At 50.8% G+C, this 17,953-nt stretch overlaps 1 protein-coding gene across 1 annotated transcript in view; it reads left to right on the forward strand.

The window, feature by feature from the left end:
- The window catches only part of LOC105810324 (beta-galactosidase-1-like protein 2), a 30,051-nt gene that overhangs the window by 9,184 nt on the left and 2,914 nt on the right, over positions 1 to 17,953 (forward strand). The window contains exons 5-14 of the mRNA XM_012644280.1: positions 2,829 to 2,921; positions 6,201 to 6,282; positions 10,638 to 10,708; positions 13,670 to 13,754; positions 14,915 to 15,052; positions 15,614 to 15,694; positions 16,119 to 16,225; positions 16,763 to 16,903; positions 17,158 to 17,229; positions 17,508 to 17,586. Coding sequence (XP_012499734.1) covers positions 2,829 to 2,921; positions 6,201 to 6,282; positions 10,638 to 10,708; positions 13,670 to 13,754; positions 14,915 to 15,052; positions 15,614 to 15,694; positions 16,119 to 16,225; positions 16,763 to 16,903; positions 17,158 to 17,229; positions 17,508 to 17,586 — 949 coding nt within the window. The remainder of the gene's footprint in view (positions 1 to 2,828; positions 2,922 to 6,200; positions 6,283 to 10,637; positions 10,709 to 13,669; positions 13,755 to 14,914; positions 15,053 to 15,613; positions 15,695 to 16,118; positions 16,226 to 16,762; positions 16,904 to 17,157; positions 17,230 to 17,507; positions 17,587 to 17,953) is intronic.

Consider the following 17,953-nt stretch of genomic DNA (forward strand, 5'->3'; position numbering starts at 1 on the left):
TTGCATTTTCTGATTTGCCTTTTGTTATTGATTTTCTGTGTAGTTGTTCTATCCATTATTGATAGTGGAATGTTTAGTCAACTACAACTATTGTTGAGCCATCTTGTATTTCTCCCTACAATTCTGTCAGTTTGGTTCATATCCTTTGGAGCTCTGGTAGTTGGTGCATATATGTTTATAATTGTTATATATTCTTGGTGAATTGACCTTTTTATCATTATGTATATTATATGATGTCTTTCTTTTTTCTCTTGTAACAGTTTTAGGTATAAAGTCTATTTTGTTTGATATTAGTAAAGCCATCCTCGCTCTCTTTTGGTTACTGTTTGCATAAAATATCTTTTCCCATTCTTTCACTTTCAACCTTTGTATATCCTTAGATTTAAAATGAGTATCTTATAGATGGCATATAGTCGGATATTGTTTTTTATCCATTCTGCCAGTGTATGTCTTTTGATTGGGGGTTTAATCGATTTATATTTAAAGTAATTACTCATAGAGAAACACTTACTTTAGCCATTTTGTTGTTTTCTGTATGTCTTATAGCTTTTTTGTCCCTCATTTCCTCTATTAATGCCCTTTGTGTCCAGTTGTTTTTTTTATAGTGACACTTTCTTATAGTGATTCCCTTTTAATTTCATTTTGCATATATTTTATAGGTATTTTCTTTGTGTTTACCATGGGATTACATACAATATTCTAAAGTTGTGACATTCTATCTTAAATTGATGCCAACTTAACTTCAATTGCATAGAGAAACTCTACACCTTTATAGTTCTGCTCTTCCACTTTATATTTATATTACAAATTATGTCTTTATATATGGCATACCCATTAGCATACATTGATAATTATTTTAATGCATTTGTCTTTTAAATCTTGTAGAATATAAGTCTTGATGTAAACTAAAATTATAATAATGTTTTATATATTTTTGATGTATTTGCCTTTACTAGAGAACTTTATATTTTCATACAGCTTCACGTTACTGTATAGCATCCTTTCATTTCAACTTGAGACATTTTTTTGTAACACAGATCTAGTGATAATGAACTCCCTCAGCTTTTCTTTGTCTGTGAGTATCTTAATTTCTTCCTCACTTTTGAAGGACAATTTTCCTGGATATAGAATTTTCAGTTGACACATTTTTTTTTTCTTTCAGCATTTTGATTATATCATATCACTGCCTTCTGGCCTGCAAAGTTTCTGCTGAGATATCCTTTATAGTCTTATTGAGGATCCTTGTATGTGACAAGTCACTTTTCTCTTGCTGCATTCAAGAATCTCTTTGTTTTTGTCTTTCAACAGTTCTATTATAATGTGTCATTGTGTGGCTCTCTGGGTTATCCTCCTTGGAGTTTATTGAGCTTCTTAGATTCACATAGTCATGTCTTTCCTCAAATTTGAGAGGTTTTCAGCCATTATTTCTTCTTTCAAATAATCTCTCTTTCCTTTTTCCTCTCTTTTCCTCCTGGGATCCCCAGAATGAGTATATTGGTCTGCTTAATGGTGTTGCATCAGTCCTTAGGCTCTGGTCATTTTTCTTTTTTTTTTATTTTTGCTCCTCAGACTTGATGATTGCAAATGACCTATCCTCAACTTCACTTAGTCTTTCTCTTGCCTGTTTGAGTCTGCAGTTATACTCCTCTATGAATTTTTAAATTTAGATATTATACTTTTCTACCCCAGATTTTCTATTTTGTTCTTTTTTTTTATAATTTCTATTTCTTTGTTGATATTCTTATGTTGTTCATATATAATTTTTATGATTTCCTTTGTTCTTTGTTAGTTTTTTTCTTTAGCTCTTTGAGCATATTTACAAAAGTTGTTATAAAGTCTTTTTCTACCAAGTCTGTGTGTTTCTTCAGAGACTGTTTTTGGAGATTTATTTTGTTCATTTGAATGAGTCAGATTTCCCTGTTTCTTTGTATGTGTTGTTTTTTGTTGTTGTTGAATGTTGGGCATTTGAGAAAGAAAAAACAGCTCTTTCAATCTTTGAAGACTGGCAGGGAAAACTTTCACTAATTAGTGGGCCCCTGAGCCTGGAGATCAGCTCAGGGTGAAGACTTAAGATCTCAGATCTTTTTATAGGCGTGTGTCCTGTCTATACCTGTATATGTACTTTTTTTTAAACCCCCTGGCTGCTTTTAAATGTCTCATCTCAGCTTTTTGAGTCCTTAGATGTTCTATCATATTCTTTCGCCCATAATTCCTTGCCCCCAGCCATCCACAAGTTTGTAGACCCCAGCAGTTTTCACATATTGTGGTACCTGCCACTGCTTTTGTAACTTCCAGCCTGAGATCCAAATTATGCTGATGTTTCCTGTCTGAACTCCACGTCAGATGATAGAGAATCCAGTCCACTGGGCAGTGCATAGACAAGCTGGAACATTGTAATCAAGTCCTATTTTGTGCTTTTCATCCTGAGGGAGGGAGCTGGGAATTAGCACACTTCCTCCTGACCACCCTGTGCTACACTGAGAAGGGGTGAGGCAAGGGCAAGTAAAAACATCATAAAATTTCCCCCCATTTTGCATGTGGCTTTTTTTTTGATTGGACATTTACCTGTTTGGTTAGATCTTGGAGTGGTTTTCAGAGCTCCTATAAAGTTATTTTAGTCCATCTGTAGTTGTTTCTTTGACGTTTCCATGGGAGTATGAGGACCTGGTGCTTCCTACTGCACTGTCTTACTGACGTTACTCTCAATTATATACCAAACCTTTTGAGACTTTTGTTTTCAAAGGGGATATTTTGTAGTAATTGGTGAATTTAGATCATCCAGTTCCCACTAGAAACTCAGCTTCTGATTGTTCATCTCTTCTCCCCAGTACAAGCATGGGGGACCCATCATTGCTGTGCAAGTGGAGAATGAATATGGTTCCTATAACAAAGACCCCACGTATATGCCTTACATCAAGAAGGTAAGAGTCAGCTTGAGTCTTTTGTTTATATTCCTTCCTCTGCAGTGTATTATGGGCTATGTTGTGACACGTGGGTCTAATATTTTTCTCATATTAATAGCACATCTCCCAACACTATTTATTAATCAGTGAATTTTTCTCCATTGTCATGTCAACAGGGTTATCACTTATTTACCTTTTATTGACTGAGTTTAATTTGGGATTGTAGTACACATTTGGTGTTTCAGGGTCCAAGAATAAAGAAATTGGCTTGACTGAGTAGTGATGATTAGGGAAGGCTTTTTGGAGAGGCTGTCCTCATTCTAGCATCCAAAGCAGTGCTTCTCAGCCTTGGTTGTACATTGGCTTTACCTGGGGAGCTTAAAAAAATCCCTGTGCTGAGGCCATATTCCAATGTGTGGGGGAAGTTGAGAACCATGAATTTAATATACAGCAAATCAGGGAAGGGCAGAGTAACTTAAAAAAACAGCCTAATAGATCTGGTTTCTGTCACTTAGTAGCTGAGACCTTGAACAAATGCCTTGACTTTTCTAAACCTCTTTTTTCTCTTCTATAAAGTAGGGCTAATGAGAGTATTTGCCTCTCTGAACTGTGAGCATTATGTGGGATCATGCAGCTCAGTACTGTTCTGGGTACACAGTAAGTTGTCAATACACAGGCCCTTGATAGAATCCATGGCATTACTTCAGCGTACTTTGGAGGTCTGGCTCTGGTGTGAGCTGAGGACATGTTAAGTAGCCTCAGTGAATCCACCCGATTGAAGGCTGGACAGCTTTGCCCCTTGATACCCTGGGAAGCATCTCTTCTGCTGCTGCTTGCAGAGTCATTTTCCATTTGGAAATTATATCAGTTCTTACAGGTGGTACTGAGGCTCAAACACTCCAGCTTGCGGGTTCTTATCCTTCTTCCCACCTGCAGAAAGCCCTCTTAGTAGGGAGCAAGGCTGTGTCCAGAAGGGTGGCATTCCTCAAGCTGGAAAGGAACAAGTTCAGTCCAGATGGCCAAGCCCAACCAGAGTTGGAATTAGGGCACACCTCCGGCTTCCTGTTGTCTTTGAATTAGCTAGGAAGATTCTATCCTGGGTACAGGAGTCAAGAGCTTCTCCTGCGACACATGTTTCCCTCAGACTATCTCTCAGCCTCTGGGGCTTCTCTAGCAGTTGTTACTGAATGACTCAGCTGCAGAGAAGGCAAGCTCCGCTGAGCAGACAGAGAGGAGCGGTGGCTCCTTCAGGGACCTGGCCTGTTCAGTCACGCTTCCCTGGTATCAGGGCAAAGGTACCCATGTGACTCCGGTGGACAAAGAGAAGCAGCAGTGCCAGTATTGAATGACCTTGGGCAAGCCACGTCACCTTTCCGGGTCTTAGTTTCATCATGTGCACAGGGGAGACAAGAATGCATTTCTCTAAGGCGGCGGAGGACGGTGGAGATAACAGGCACAAAGCCCCTGACGGCACTTGGCAAACTGCTGGTGCTTGGGAAATGGTATTTATCCCTTATGGGATGGGGTCAATACTTGAGTGCCCAGGAAAAAGTAAGTGTGTGCATATATAGTAGGAAGCTATGTGAATGCTTGTTAAATATCAGTGAATGATTAGTATAGGGACCAAGGCCCTTTGCCCCCAAAAGCTTTGCTGAAAAATCACTGACATAAGGCAGATTGATTAATAGGAGAAAAGTCATACAAATTTATTTAATATGTGTACAAGAGAGCCTTTAGAATGAAGACCCAAAGATACAGGGGAAATTGCCCATATCTATGCTTAGGTTCAACAGAATGTGGACAGCCGTGTAGAAATATGATTGGACAAAAAGGGTATGAGCTAATGCTAACAGACTGAGTGGGAAACCCAGCAAGGCCTGTCTGTCTGGATTCTTCCTGGCCTCTCTGGGCAGCGTTCCTTCCTCGGGGTGTGGGGCAGGGCCCTCTCTGGAATGGGGGTCTTAGGACCTACAGTCAAACAAGGTAGGTCAGATAGTTTCTTTACGGCCAATTTTTACACAGAATAATTTTAGGTTTTATGGCTGGATTTTGAGAAAAGGGGTTCTGGTTTCTATGGCCCACCTTGGGAAAGAGGGAGTCCAGATCCTACAGCTAGCCTCAGGGAAGAGTGGGACTGGGAGACAGGAGGACAGGAGAAGTTCAGAGGAAAACTTTTGCTTCTGAGGCTGCTTCTGAGGCCTTCGTCCTGGGGTACTGTGTTCTGAGCCCCAGCACTAGTTAGATAGTCGTAAGGCAGTAGATCTAGGGCTTTTGATAACAATCTCCCCTGGCCTCGTGGATTAAACTCTGCAGCAGGTTTCGTGCCTGAGAACTGCAGCCCCCCCACCTGGCTCCTTACAGCACATGGGGTTACACAGGAGCTTTGTTCACCCACCGGATTATCTCTCTGCCTCCCCAGTTTCCAAAAGAATGCAGTTGAAATAAACAGTTTTGTCATGTATCTGGAGAGGAAATTATAGGGAGGTCCATCCCCTTTGCTGGGGTTTCTCATGCGAAAGAGCCCAGAGCCCCAGAGCAGAGCCTTTGAAAGAGGATGGGCTCTGGGTTCAGGCCTTGCTCTCGCCGTAGCTCTGCAATCCGTGACACCTGAGTCGGCCTCGTCGCGCCTCCTCTTCTGCTATTAAGGTATTAATCATGAAGATCGAATAGGACAGTCTGTGTAAAGTGCTTAGCGGAAGGCCTGGCATGGTAGCAAATGCTCCATAAATGTTAGCGGTTATTCGGAGCGTCACAGTCGCCATTGCTGCTCGAGCACGGTGCGTTTCTTCCAGTTCCTCACCCTCTGAAGTACAGCCTCCGGGGCGCTTCCTGCTCTGCTGGGCTTGGGCAGCGCACCTGGGCACATGACGGGGCATGGCTGTTGCCCAAGCCCCTGCTGGCTCGGCATGGGGAAGCGCTGCCTGCTCATCGTGGGTGAAGGGAGGATGTGGGTGTTGTCCCAGAGGCCTGAGCCCCTCGCTGGAGCCCAGCATGTGTGTCTGGGGGATGGCATAGCAGCGGGCTTCCCTGAACAGCAGACCAGCCAGACCGGCGCTTTGCCAGATAGGGACAACCAAGGGCCACCTCTCCCCCGATGTGGCTGGAATTAAGCTGTTTGGGGCTCTGCTGAGTATGGCAGGCACAGATAGGTTTTTTCTGTTTTCCACAGAGAAATAAATGCTTTATTTAGACTCTGTCCCTCTTACTCTTCAGGCTACCCTGTCCCCAGCTGTGTGACACTGCAGAAGCTCTGAGGAGTGAGGGCAGACGATGACTTATCTTATTCCCCCACCACAGGCCTTGGAGGACCGCGGCATTGTGGAGCTGCTCTTGACTTCAGACAACAAGGACGGCCTGAGCAAGGGACTCGTCCGCGGAGGTACTTGCGGGGAGGCCACGCCGGCAGGCAGCTGCCCCAGCCCGGCCGTGCGCTCCCCCAGGCGGGGTTGAGACACAAGCAGGACTTACCATGGTGCACTGGGCCTGGGCCTGGGCTGCGGAGGGTTGGAGGGCCGTGCCAGAGACGGAGGTGCCCGGGTCAGCCCTGCGGCTGGGCTCCCACCCTGCCGAGCACTCGGGGCACCGCAGCTCTCTGCAGATCGCAGGCTTCCTTCTGTCAGACAATTGCGGCTGTTTTCCCCGACTGCGCAGGCCGCAGAGCTTGTAGTCTCTCTCAGCCCTCCGCCCCCGTGTGCGGGGCACACCCGCCGTCATCACGTCCTTTTGATCCCGAGCTCTAACTTCCTAACACATCCGGAATCCAAACCCGTCTCACCACCTCGCCCGAGACACCGTCCTCGCTCGCGTTGCTGCAGTAGCATTTGGGCTGACCTCCCTTTTATTCCAGGACTCCTCCACGACTTTTCCCAGCACAGCAGCCTGTGTGTGCGTGCCTTTGAAAATGTCATCCAGATTATCTTACTTCCCCGCTTGAACTCCAGGTGTCCCCAGCTCAGAGTGAAGCGCAAGTTCTGAGAATGACCCAGAAGGGCCTCCCCACCAGCCTCCCGGCCAGCTGAGCTCCCCTGCTGCTCCCCCTTTGCCCACTCTGTTCCACCCTCCCGGCCTCCCTGCTGTTCCTGGGGGCATACACCGGACCCCAGCCCTGGGGACTTTGCACTACTTCCGGAGAGCGGGGCGGCTGCTCTCTGAGGCCATCTTTGTTCGCAGTGAGGCTTTCTCCGAGCGCCGATTTGGAACAGCACATCTTCCCGGGGCTCCCTAGTCTCCTCCCCTGCTTGCCTTTTGCCTTCTAACATTCGGGGCAGTTTGTTCATTGTCTGGCCGCAGCAGTAAGCCCTGCGGGGCTGGGCTTTGCCTGTCTTGTCAGGCTGTGCTCTCGCACAGAGACCTGGTTTGTGGACTGAAAAGATGAAGCGCCCTCCTAGGGGCTGCGGCGGGGCCTCCTGCAGACTCCTGCGCTGTGCCACAGCATGTCCTACGCTTCTCTGTGCTCTTTTGCGTTTCCCTCCATAGCCTGAGCTGCTTAAGATAGAGACGTCTATCTCTGTATCCCTGCAGCAGTGCCTGGCATGTAGCTCAGGGAATGACTGTTGGATGAATGGGGAGGAGAAGGCTCTTGTCCCCAGGCAGAGCAAGTTGGTCAAGGACCCAGACCCTGTATCTCAGGGCAGGACGAGGACCAGCAGCAATTCCCGCTCTGTCCACGTGGTGGCACTGCTTCCCCGTGGCTGCTTCCACGGCCTAGCGCAGGCTTGGAGGGGCTATGGCCACGCAGGGGAGACTCCTTTGATGCCGCTGCGCATTTTTAGCACTTGGCCTATTACAGGCCCTGTGAGGGTGAGGATGCTGGGCAGTCTCCTAAAGCTGGCTGCCTTCTGCACGTCCTCCTCCTCCCTGCAGGCACTGCCCTCGTGCCCCTGGTGCCACCTGCTGCCTGGAATTTTTTTTCATTATTTTAAGTAATTAAAAAATTAGTTAAAATAATGCATCCACATGGACTTAAAATAAATGGTAGAAAATGCTTATAGAGAAACACAGCATTGCCTGCTTCCTCATCCCATTCACCAGAAGTGACCTTTTCCAACTCTTCTGACTTTTTCTTCGGGTATTTCCTTCCTATTTCTCGACGACATGCACACAGAACTCTGCATTCGTTGCTTTCAGTTCTGCCCATTGGCGTCTTGCTCCAGAGGATGACTTGGCTTTCTTTGCCGTCTTTCCTGCCGGCGTAGCTGTTCCCGGTCTTGACTGGCGCCGGCATCATGGACACGTGCGGATCCCTCCCTGCGGCCGCTGCTGCCCGTGGTCACCGCCTGCACGGTGTCTGTGAATTCTCAGGGGCCCGCCGACGCCTCGCTTCTCAGTGTGCTTAGTTGTCACTCGCAGTGTAATCGTCCCATTTGTTTTTCTTTTCATTTCAACGCTTCTCCTTTTTTCCCTTTCTCCCTCACCCCTCCCAACTGTTTTCTCTTTTAAACACATACTTTACCAGAGACCTTCCTAACACTGTCACGGGTGTTTTCCAGACGCTGTAAGCATCAGCCGTTATCGCAGGTCTGCGCTGGCTGTCCGGAGACCTCGCTCCGGTGTTTCTCATCTGCCTGGTGGCCGCTGCGTGGCTTTATCCCTGCGTGAGCTCTTGCGTGGGGTCCTCTTCCCTGGCACTCTGAAGACACTGCCCCATTGTTTCCTGCTCCCACTGTGGCTGTGAAGCACACTGCCGTCCTCGTCCCTGACCCTTCTCTCTGTCCTGTTCTCCCCCTCCCCCAGCCTGTCTAGAACATTTTAGAATTTTCTTTTTATCTTGGTATTCTGGCCCTTCCCAGTGACATTGTGTGTGCGAGGCTTTCTTCACCTTCACGGGGCTCCCGTGGGTCGTGCGCACGGCTCCGTCCACCCGCGGCGACCACCTGACCGTTGCGTTTGTTCGACAAGGCTCCGCCTTCTTTTCCTCTGCCCGTCCCGTCATTCCTGCTGTTTGTGTGCTGGACTTTCATGTCCATCCTCCAAGTCTCTCACCTTTTCTACTGTTTTCTCTGTTCTTTAGTTCTACTTTCTGGGTGACTTCCTCAACTTTTATCTTCGAGTCCTTCTGTTATTTCCTGAATGTATTTCTGTTCTCATAGCATACTTTTTCCACTAAGTGCATACTACCTTTCTTCTCTCTCTCTGAGGATATTTTGCTTTTTAAAAACACTGTGTGTTCCTTTCGTTGGTTCTGCTTGCTCTGTTTCCCGCTGCCTGTTGTGCTCAGTTTTCCGCTTGAGGGGATGTTCTCTCCTGTGGGTCCTCCTGAGCAGCGTGAGGAGGAGGCCGTAATCGCCACTTGGGGGCTTGAGTGAGGGGGAGGCTGCTGATGGGGGCTCTTCTCCAGGGGGTGACTGGGCTGTGGTGCTCTTTCAAGGAGGGAACCCAAATGTCGGTGTTTGGAGATGTTATCTTTGGCACTACTGAGTGTCCTGGAGAAGCGGCTGTTGGTATCGGGACAGCCCTTGTCCAGACTGCCCGCCTCTCACGCTCCACCTCCCACCTCACTCTCTTACCCCCAGGCCTGGAGCTGTGCAGGTCCAGCTTTCCCAGACAGTGTGGTCCCTGAGGAGGGGACAGGCACAGGTGGGAAGGAGGCCTGAGGCTGGGGACAGGGCTGGGGGCTGGGAGGGGGGTGAGGTCTGGGGCTGCAGTGGGAGGTGGCCGTCGCTTGTTTCGCTCTGCTGGGCTGCCTGCAGTCCTGACGTCCTTTTCCAGTTTCCCGGGATTTCTTAATGTCTCCTCTCCCTTCCTGTCCCTTGCGTCTGTCTACTTGTCCATCCTCTAGTGTTTTTGTGAGGTGTCGGGAAGGGTAGGAAAGAGACGCTTGTGTTCAGGGAACCGTGTGAATCCTTGAACTTGGCAGTTTCTGCCTGGTCGGTTTCAGGAAGGCCCCAGTCTTCTAGGGGCTTCTAAGTGAGGTGAGGAGGGTCTGAGTGCAGGGTCTCATCAAGTGCGTGGCTGGAGGACAGGGACGGCACCAGGCGATGGGTCATGTCAGGTGGGCTGTTCACTGACTCTGTCACCTTGAGGCAGGTTATTGCACCTCCTGGAGCCCAAGCTATGTTTGTCTTTCCTCACTGGTAGTTGGGAACTTATGTCCCACAGGGTGGCTGCGCTTGCCAGGCCGGCTCCGTCTCTGTCCTGCCTCCCTAGGCCCACTGGAGCCCTAGCCCTGGCCTGCACCCGTGACGCCAGCTGTTCAGGTGGCCAAACTCTGCAGCTGGGCTGAGGGGTCTTTGGCCATTGAACAAACTTAGCACATCTTCCTTGAGTATATATTTCACTGATGGAAAACCACTGAAAATAGCACTTTAAATTTCAAAAGGAGCACATTATGGAGTAGAATGGAAGATTAGCCCTTATCAGGAAATAAGACAGAAGTCTTTGTTTAGGTCATTGCCCTGCGCTGGATGCTTGCGGTGCCAAGTGCAGATCAGGCTCTGGTTCCTACAAAAGAATAATCGACAGAAGTGCACGCTCTGCTTGTAAAAATCACAGTTAGTCAAGGACAGATGCCTACACGAGCGGCCGCTGCATCAGCTCTGTGCGGAGTGGTGGAATCTCACAGATGGACAGACACGTCTCCCAGCAGCAGAGGCACGCTGGCCTCTAGTCAGAGACGGAGCAGTGTCCAGACTGGTTACTTCATTGTGCCCGTGCACTGAGGGGGCCTGGGGTGACGCAGACAGTCTATGGCTTTCCAACAGTGTTCTGTCTCTCTCTCCTCCTTCTCCTGGACAGTGCTGGCCACCATCAACTTGCAGTCGCCACAGGAGCTGCCGCTGCTGACCAGCCTTCTCTTAAGTGTCCAGGTGAGTCTGGCCCAAGGGGAGCTGCCGGTCCCGCTCAGCACGTGGCAGGGATTCTGAATGCCTGGCGCTGCGCTCAGGGTTCCCCAGAGCAGGGAGGGGGACTCTGGGCCGTCCCAGCTTGTCAGCACGTTGCGCCTGCAGGGACGTGGCTCAGAAGCTGCCCCAGGGGGTGTCGCTATGCAGCCTGACGCTGTGTACGTGAGATTCGCTGCCCTTGACAGGGGCCCTTTCAGTGCCCCATGGCTTTTGTGGACTCCACCAGCCCGACTTGCTACCAGGGATTGAGGAGAACAGAAACACTTCCCTGTCCTGTGCCATGTAGGTGTCTGATAGGGAGAGAGATTATTGTCATCAGCCAGGAAGCCTGGTCCACTTCAGGTCAGAAGGAGAGAGAGAGGAGTTTCTGGATGTATCTTAACATCCGTCAGATTGATGGGCATTCATAGAGCCCTTCTGTTCTGACTGACCTCTCTTGAGTTCGTGTTTCTATCCTGAGGAGACGGACGTGATTGGGGCAAGCTGCAGCCCCCCGTCACCCTGGCTCACTGAAGGGTGTGAATGCCCCCAGACCTGCCCACCTGTTGCATGTCCACTTCGGTCCCCTGCCTGAGAGCAGAGCTGTTGGGGTGTTTGTATTGAGCGAGCGTAGATGCCGTGGAGCTCCTGGGCTGCTTTTCCATCCCAGCTGACGGCCTTTTAGAGCCAGGGTCGTGTCTTCAGGCACATCCACGTGGAGTCACCGCAGCAGTGTGCGGCCACATAGCATGAGGGCCACATGGGTTTGATGTGACTACTACTGCAGCATAGATGACAGAAGACAGCCAGAATGGGCGGGGAAGGTTCCCACGAGGAGGTGGGACGGGATGGGACCTGCTCCCAGGTGGACTTCAGTGTGACAGACCAAGCAAGAGTTAATGGACCCGCCAGAAGGGTCCAGATTGAGTCCCGTCCTCTTTCCTTCCTTCCTTCCAGCACTTTCTGAGTGCCCACCCTGTGTCTGGAGTGGTGGCACTTCATCACTCAGATGATGGGGTCTCTGTCCTCTTGGGGCGTATAACCTACTTGGGAACAGAGAGACATATGAAATATACAACTTCCCCATAACTAAGTAGAATTGAGCCTGAGTGCCAAAGAGAAGTACAGGATGCCGTGAGCTGCCCCTGCAGCCACCTGGCCACACTGCAGCATGTGACCCGGGGAGTCACTTAAGCTCTCTGCACATCTCTTCTGCTAGTGGGATGATGAGAGTCATCTGCTCATAGTACCCACTCACAGGGTTGCCTAGGCTTCAACAAAGTGATATCTGGAAAGCACCCAGTTCAGCAGCGGATGCAGCTGGAAGCCTCAGGTTGGTTCCCTCACGGTCATCCTTGGAGCAGTAGCCACACCTGTGTCTTCCCAGACCGGTTGTCCTGTTAACAGAATGGCACTGCTGAAGGGCTTTCTGTGTGCAGTCCAAAGATGGCTATTTTTTGTAAGGAAGGGGACTTGGGTGCTTCTTTGTTCAAATCAAGGGCTCTCTAGTACACAACACAGGCCCTAGGTCTGCTTAACTTTGGGCTGTCCAGTAGCACCTGGCTAGTCCTGAATGTCCATGCTCAGTGGTGCAGAGAATGATGCCAGTGTCTCTTGAGCTCTTCCTATCTGCCAGGCACCCTGTGCTGAGGGCTTATGTGCACCGTCTCATCTGGCTGTCCCCTCACCGCGTGGGCCAGCTCCCGCTATTACTATTGGACACTGAAGGAGAGAGCCGTAGAATGGTCAGAGCACCCAGGAAGCGGAGATTAGGGATTCCAGCGCCATCTGATTGCGGAGCTCCAGCTCTTAATGCCGTTGTGCAGAGCAGTGACCTGGGCCACGGCGGACGCCCACTTTCCTTGGCCCTGGCACCCTTAGGCCAAGGAGCCCACTCCAGGCACTGGAGACTCCTGAGATGTGGGACTTAGAATCTGCCTCTCCCTTTTTAGTGACTTAAATGGGGCACAGTATGGACCTCCCTTCGTGGGAGGTAGACGGCTTATAAAGAAAACCAAGCCACAGTCTTGCTAAGAAATTATTGGGACTACTTTGGCTTTTACCCAGGTATGGCTGGTGCCTTCTACTCAGCGGACCACAAGTTTGTCCCATCACTCTGGGTCAGATTTGGTTGCTGTGTGTACAGTTGCCTTCTAAATGTAAGGCTGACAGAGAGCAGACCTGATAAACAGTTACTGAGCGAACGAGAAAGGCTTTCCAAGTGCAGAGCCTGAAATTCTAGCGTATTAGTCCTCGCACCTCACACCTCGCCCTGCTCTGGGGCTTTTGCAAACACGGTGGAGTGGAGCATGGTGCCAGGACTGATCTCTGCCTCCTTGGGGCCATGCTGCGGCAAAGTCGATATTCTGAAACAACACTTGTTGAGTGTCCCAGCCAAGGTGCGAGTCCAAATTGTGGCTGCAGAACCTGCACTTACAGCTGTGCTGTAAGGCCTGATGTTCTGGTTCAGAAAATTGCTGCAAACTGCTGTTTAAAGTAAGCTAGACCTTGAAGAGGGCCCGCTCTGTAGCCTCTGACTCTTCTGGCTACGGGGAAGCAGCCCCCAGGGATGGGGGAGGGTGCTGTGTGCCTCTCAGCATCTCTGAGAGTTATCCTTGGAGTTACCCTGGATAGAACACTTTCCTTCCATGGAAGGAGATGGGCAAAGCTTGGCTTGATCCGGAAAGCACACCAGTGTCTTCTTGCTAGCACGTCTGCGACATTAAAACTACATGGAGCCATCACGGTCGATTGCGCTGACTTCTGTAGCTGCTTCTGCTCTGCACCTACAGGTGTGGAAGCCGCACAAGGTGGGTGAGCCAGAGCAGGTGCATTCAGCCCTCGTCTGTGCTCTGCTTCCAGAGGCCTCTATGGCGAGGGGTCCTGGGGTGCTGTCTTTGTCTTTGGGCCAGCCTGCCCTTCTGACTGTCACTTTGTGGTACCCAGGGGACTCAGCCCAAGATGGTGATGGAGTACTGGACCGGGTGGTTTGACTCGTGGGGAGGCCCTCACAATATCTTGGATTCTTCTGGTGAGTGTTTTGCAGCACCGACGTCAGCACGTGTGTCAGGCTAAGAAGTAAGAGTCAGTTTCAAATAACCTGCTGGTGGATGTGGCTCAGCTGTAGGGTGTAGCAGTCAGCTCTTGATACTCCAGAGTCATTTGTCTTGGCACTTAAAGTGAATGGTAGGATTTTTAACATTGCTTTTAAAATGCTTTTGTAATTAGTAATGCATGCCCTATTGCAAACATTCAGAAAATGTAACAAAAAGGTATAGAGAAGAAATACAAATCTCAGAGCCCAGAGAGAGCATTTTGCTGTATACCATGCAGGCAGTTCTCTGTACCTCTACCCGTATGCACACGCAGATGCAGCCAGGCGCGATCATGCTGTGCTGTGTGCCACCTGCGTGTGCCAGTTAATGACACCTGTGGCCAGCCTTCTCTACTACTAAATATAGACTTATGTCACTGTTTAAAGGATGTGAAGAACCCCATTCTAAACCACAATTTACTGGCCCTGTCTCGTAGGTCGTTTCTAGTGGTTTTGTTAGTTGAATGCCATTTCAGTGAACATCTTGAACACGTGGTTTTGCACACCTGGCGTATTACTTCCCTATGCTCAGCAATAGAACTGCTGTGTCAGTGCAGTTCTGCCATGCATCCTTACCAAACTGCCCTCCAGAAACATTGTAGCAATTTTTACTCACCATTATGAAAGGAGGGTACCCATGTCCCACACACTCATCAACACTGTGTATTAAGATAATTTTTAATATTCGCCTGTTTGAGGCATTATTGTTTAGTTTGCATTTCTTTGATTTATGTTAATAAAACATGTCCTTAGCAGCCATTTATTTTTCTCCTTTGATATTATCTTTTCATATCATGGTTCATTTCCTAGTAAAGGTAGGGTAGGGGAGATGGTCGGAATTAAATCTCTACCAACGAACCCGTCTCTTCACGTTCTGCTGAGTGAGACACGCGGGGAGCAGCGCGCCGGCTGGAGGCCCAGTCTCTTCCTTCTCCCCAGTCTTCCGTGATTGGGGTTTTAGTGAGCACTGACGGACAGGGCCAGGACGCTGGCCTTGAGGGGGAGGTTTGGGAGCATGAGAGCAGAGAGCAGCGAAGGGACCCGTGGCTCGCTCAGACGCTGACTCGCACCACGTGCCCCTGTCTCCCCTCCTGTAGAGGTTTTAAAGACGGTGTCCGCCATCGTGGATGCTGGCTCCTCCATCAACCTCTACATGTTCCATGGAGGCACCAATTTTGGCTTCATAAATGGAGCCATGCACTTCCATGAATACAAGTCAGATGTCACCAGCTACGGCAAGTATCCCTCAGCGCTGTCCTCCCCGGCCCACCCCAGCGTGTGTGTGGAGAGGCCTTCAGGGACAACTCTGGCACTCTTAATGTCGTTGGCCATAAAGTATGTGGGAAGGTAGAGGCCTTGCCTGCATGGTCTCTTCAGACTTCCAGTGCAGTGGGAGACGCAGGCGGTCGGTGCACCATGAGCCAGCTGCTGTGCTGGGAGGTCTCTTGGAGGTGACAGGAGGTCCCCCCAGGGTGACAGGAGGGACACAGCCTCCCCTCCTTACCCGGACCCTTGAGGGCATGTGGCCCTCCCCCGCTTTAGGTATAGAGTCCCCAGAAAGTAGAAATTCTGCCTGCAGCTAGAAATTTAGAGTCATGCTGTGACCGTGGGCAGTTTTTCAGTGTTTTATGGTATTTAGTATTTAGAGTGTTTTGACTGAATGGCTGAGTGTTTTGCCTCCCAGACTGCTGAGATGAGGCCCCTGCTGCCCTACCCTAGCTTCTCCCTTTTCTGTGTGCTGCCGTATGCACGTCCTGGGGACAGGAATGACCTCAGCAGGCCCCGGTGTCTTGCAGACTATGACGCTGTGCTGACGGAGGCCGGAGATTACACAGCCAAGTACATCAAGCTTCGAGACTTCTTTGGCTCCCTCTCAGGTACCCAACAAACTGTCAGCTCCGACTCAGGCCCTTGCCTCTGCTGTGAGACCCCTAACAAATTCTCTCCTTGCTGTCCCCCCCAACCCCGGCCAATCTGTGTGCAAGAGCATCCTAGACAAGGACAGGAGAGTCTGAGACACTCGCTGTTTCCATCGTAGTGTGCACCTTGCCAGCGTCATCTCCGTACTTGTAGGTGTCGAGGCTCCTTCTCTCACGTGGAGGATAAGAGACCCCCCTTCCCCCAAGGCATTGCCTTCTAACAGTGGTCTAGGTGTGCGCTGACACCCGCCCTGTTCCTGCGAGGAACAGGGTGCGAGGAGACGGGCACATCAGCCCGTGGGTAGGAGCCGGGTGGAGGGTGGAGGAGGCAGTGGCCATCTGGGTCATTTGGGGACAGCCATGTTGTGTGTCTGTGCGGCAGGTGCCCCTCTCCCTCCCCCGCCTGACCTTCTTCCCAAGACTACGTATGAGCCGATGATGCCGGTTTTATACCTGTCTCTGTGGGACGCCCTCAAGTACATGGGGGAGGTGAGTGCTGCAGGCGGTCGTGGGGGTGCCGGGAGGAGGGAAGCCCACTGTTGATGGTGTGGAGTCCACTCTCCAACTTAGAACTCAGAGTGAAGAGGGGCAACTCACACTACAGTGTGAAGTGGAAGGAACAAGGGAACTGGGAGAAGAATGGGCGGCCCCAGGGCCTTTCCTTTGTCCAGCCTCAGAGAGGAGGGAGAGGGGTAGAGGAATGGCCTCTTCCCCTGTGAGGGGACACCTGCCGCAGCTGGTTCAGCTGGTTGAGAAAGTTCTGTGGTGCAAGAACGACCGTGGTTGCAGGAGCTAAAAGTCCACTTGATTGCAGGGCTCTACCCTGCTATTACCCCTGTGTCCCATCCCTCATCCCTGCGACCCTGGAGAGCCACAGGTTTAGTGTGATGAGACGTCAGAGCCCCTGCCTCTCGCCCCGTGTGCCAGCTCCCGGGCAGGGCCTGTCTGCTACCTTGCACCCTAGAAGACGCTGCTGCCTCTCCCCTCCTGAGCCTGGCCCTGGGCTCCTGTCTCTTCTGTACGTAGCCAATCAAGTCTGAAAAGCCCATCAACATGGAGAACCTGCCAGTCAACGAGGGGAATGGCCAGTCCTTTGGGTACATTCTGTATGAGACCACCATCACCTCGTCTGGTGTCCTCAGCGGTCTTGTGCGTGATCGGGGGCAGGTAGGAGCACCTCTTTAATTCCTGTGACCTCCTAGTGACCGGCTCTGCAATGTCCATCTGTCTCTGCTGTCAGCGTGTAAAAACTGCCCATGCCTGTTGGCTCTCAATCCTTCCCAGAATTCCTTTGTACCCTACCTGGCTGACCCCCACCTTGGCCCGCGTGACACTGTGCTGCCTCCTTCTTGGCTTGGCAGAGGTCCCTCTTGCCTTGCCTCCTGGTGACCCCGGATGCTTTCCTCTGTTCCCTATGGCAGGTGTTTGTGAACATGGTATCCATAGGATTCTTGGACTATAAGATGACGAGGATCGTAATCCCGTTGGTCCAGGTTTGTTGTCCTGGGAGCGGGGCACGGCTGGCCCAGCTACTTCCGAGGGAGTTTGATGGGAGTCACAGAGAAAGAACTGAAAGACAGGCGGCTCCTTAACCGTGAGCTGCAGGTGGAGAGGGGCGAGCTTGACCATCTGGCCAGCTGGGGCGCTCACTGCCACCCTCAGAGTGGGGGGAAGGCCTGGGCTTCGGAGACACACAAGTTCTGGAAGGTGCAGCTGCGACCATCTGGCCAGGTAATCGGGCAGTCATCCTCGGCCACTGTGTTCCTGGCAGGGTCACACGGTGCTGAGGATCTTGGTGGAGAATCGTGGGCGAGTCAACTATGGGGATAACATCGATGACCAGCGCAAAGGTGGGTCCCGGCACAGGCGGAGGAGAGAGCAGCCTGTGCACGTGCACCACATGCGGGCTGTCCCAGCTCCGTGCCAGTGCCCCAGCAGGCCGTGGAGGCCCGGGGCGGAGGTGGGGGCTGGTTGTTCTACGGGCGAGGCCAGGTCTGAGTGGGCCAGAGAAGCCCGCGGGGTTCTGGCCTCTTTCCCTTCAGCACTCTACGCCTGCAGTGTCCGTGTGCTCACAGTGGACGCACGTGAGCACTGAGCTGGCGCCCCGTCTCCCTGGCTGCCGTCGGCTCTAGCAGGGGATGTCTGCTTGGGGACGGTGGTGAGCAGCCAGGAATGGGATTTCCAAGAATCCGAAGCAGGGCCCAGGCCCCTGCCTTC

The sequence above is a fragment of the Propithecus coquereli genome, unplaced genomic scaffold, assembly GCF_000956105.1.
Source record: "Propithecus coquereli isolate 6110/MARCELLA unplaced genomic scaffold, Pcoq_1.0 Scaffold209, whole genome shotgun sequence".
Lineage (NCBI taxonomy): Eukaryota > Metazoa > Chordata > Mammalia > Primates > Indriidae > Propithecus > Propithecus coquereli.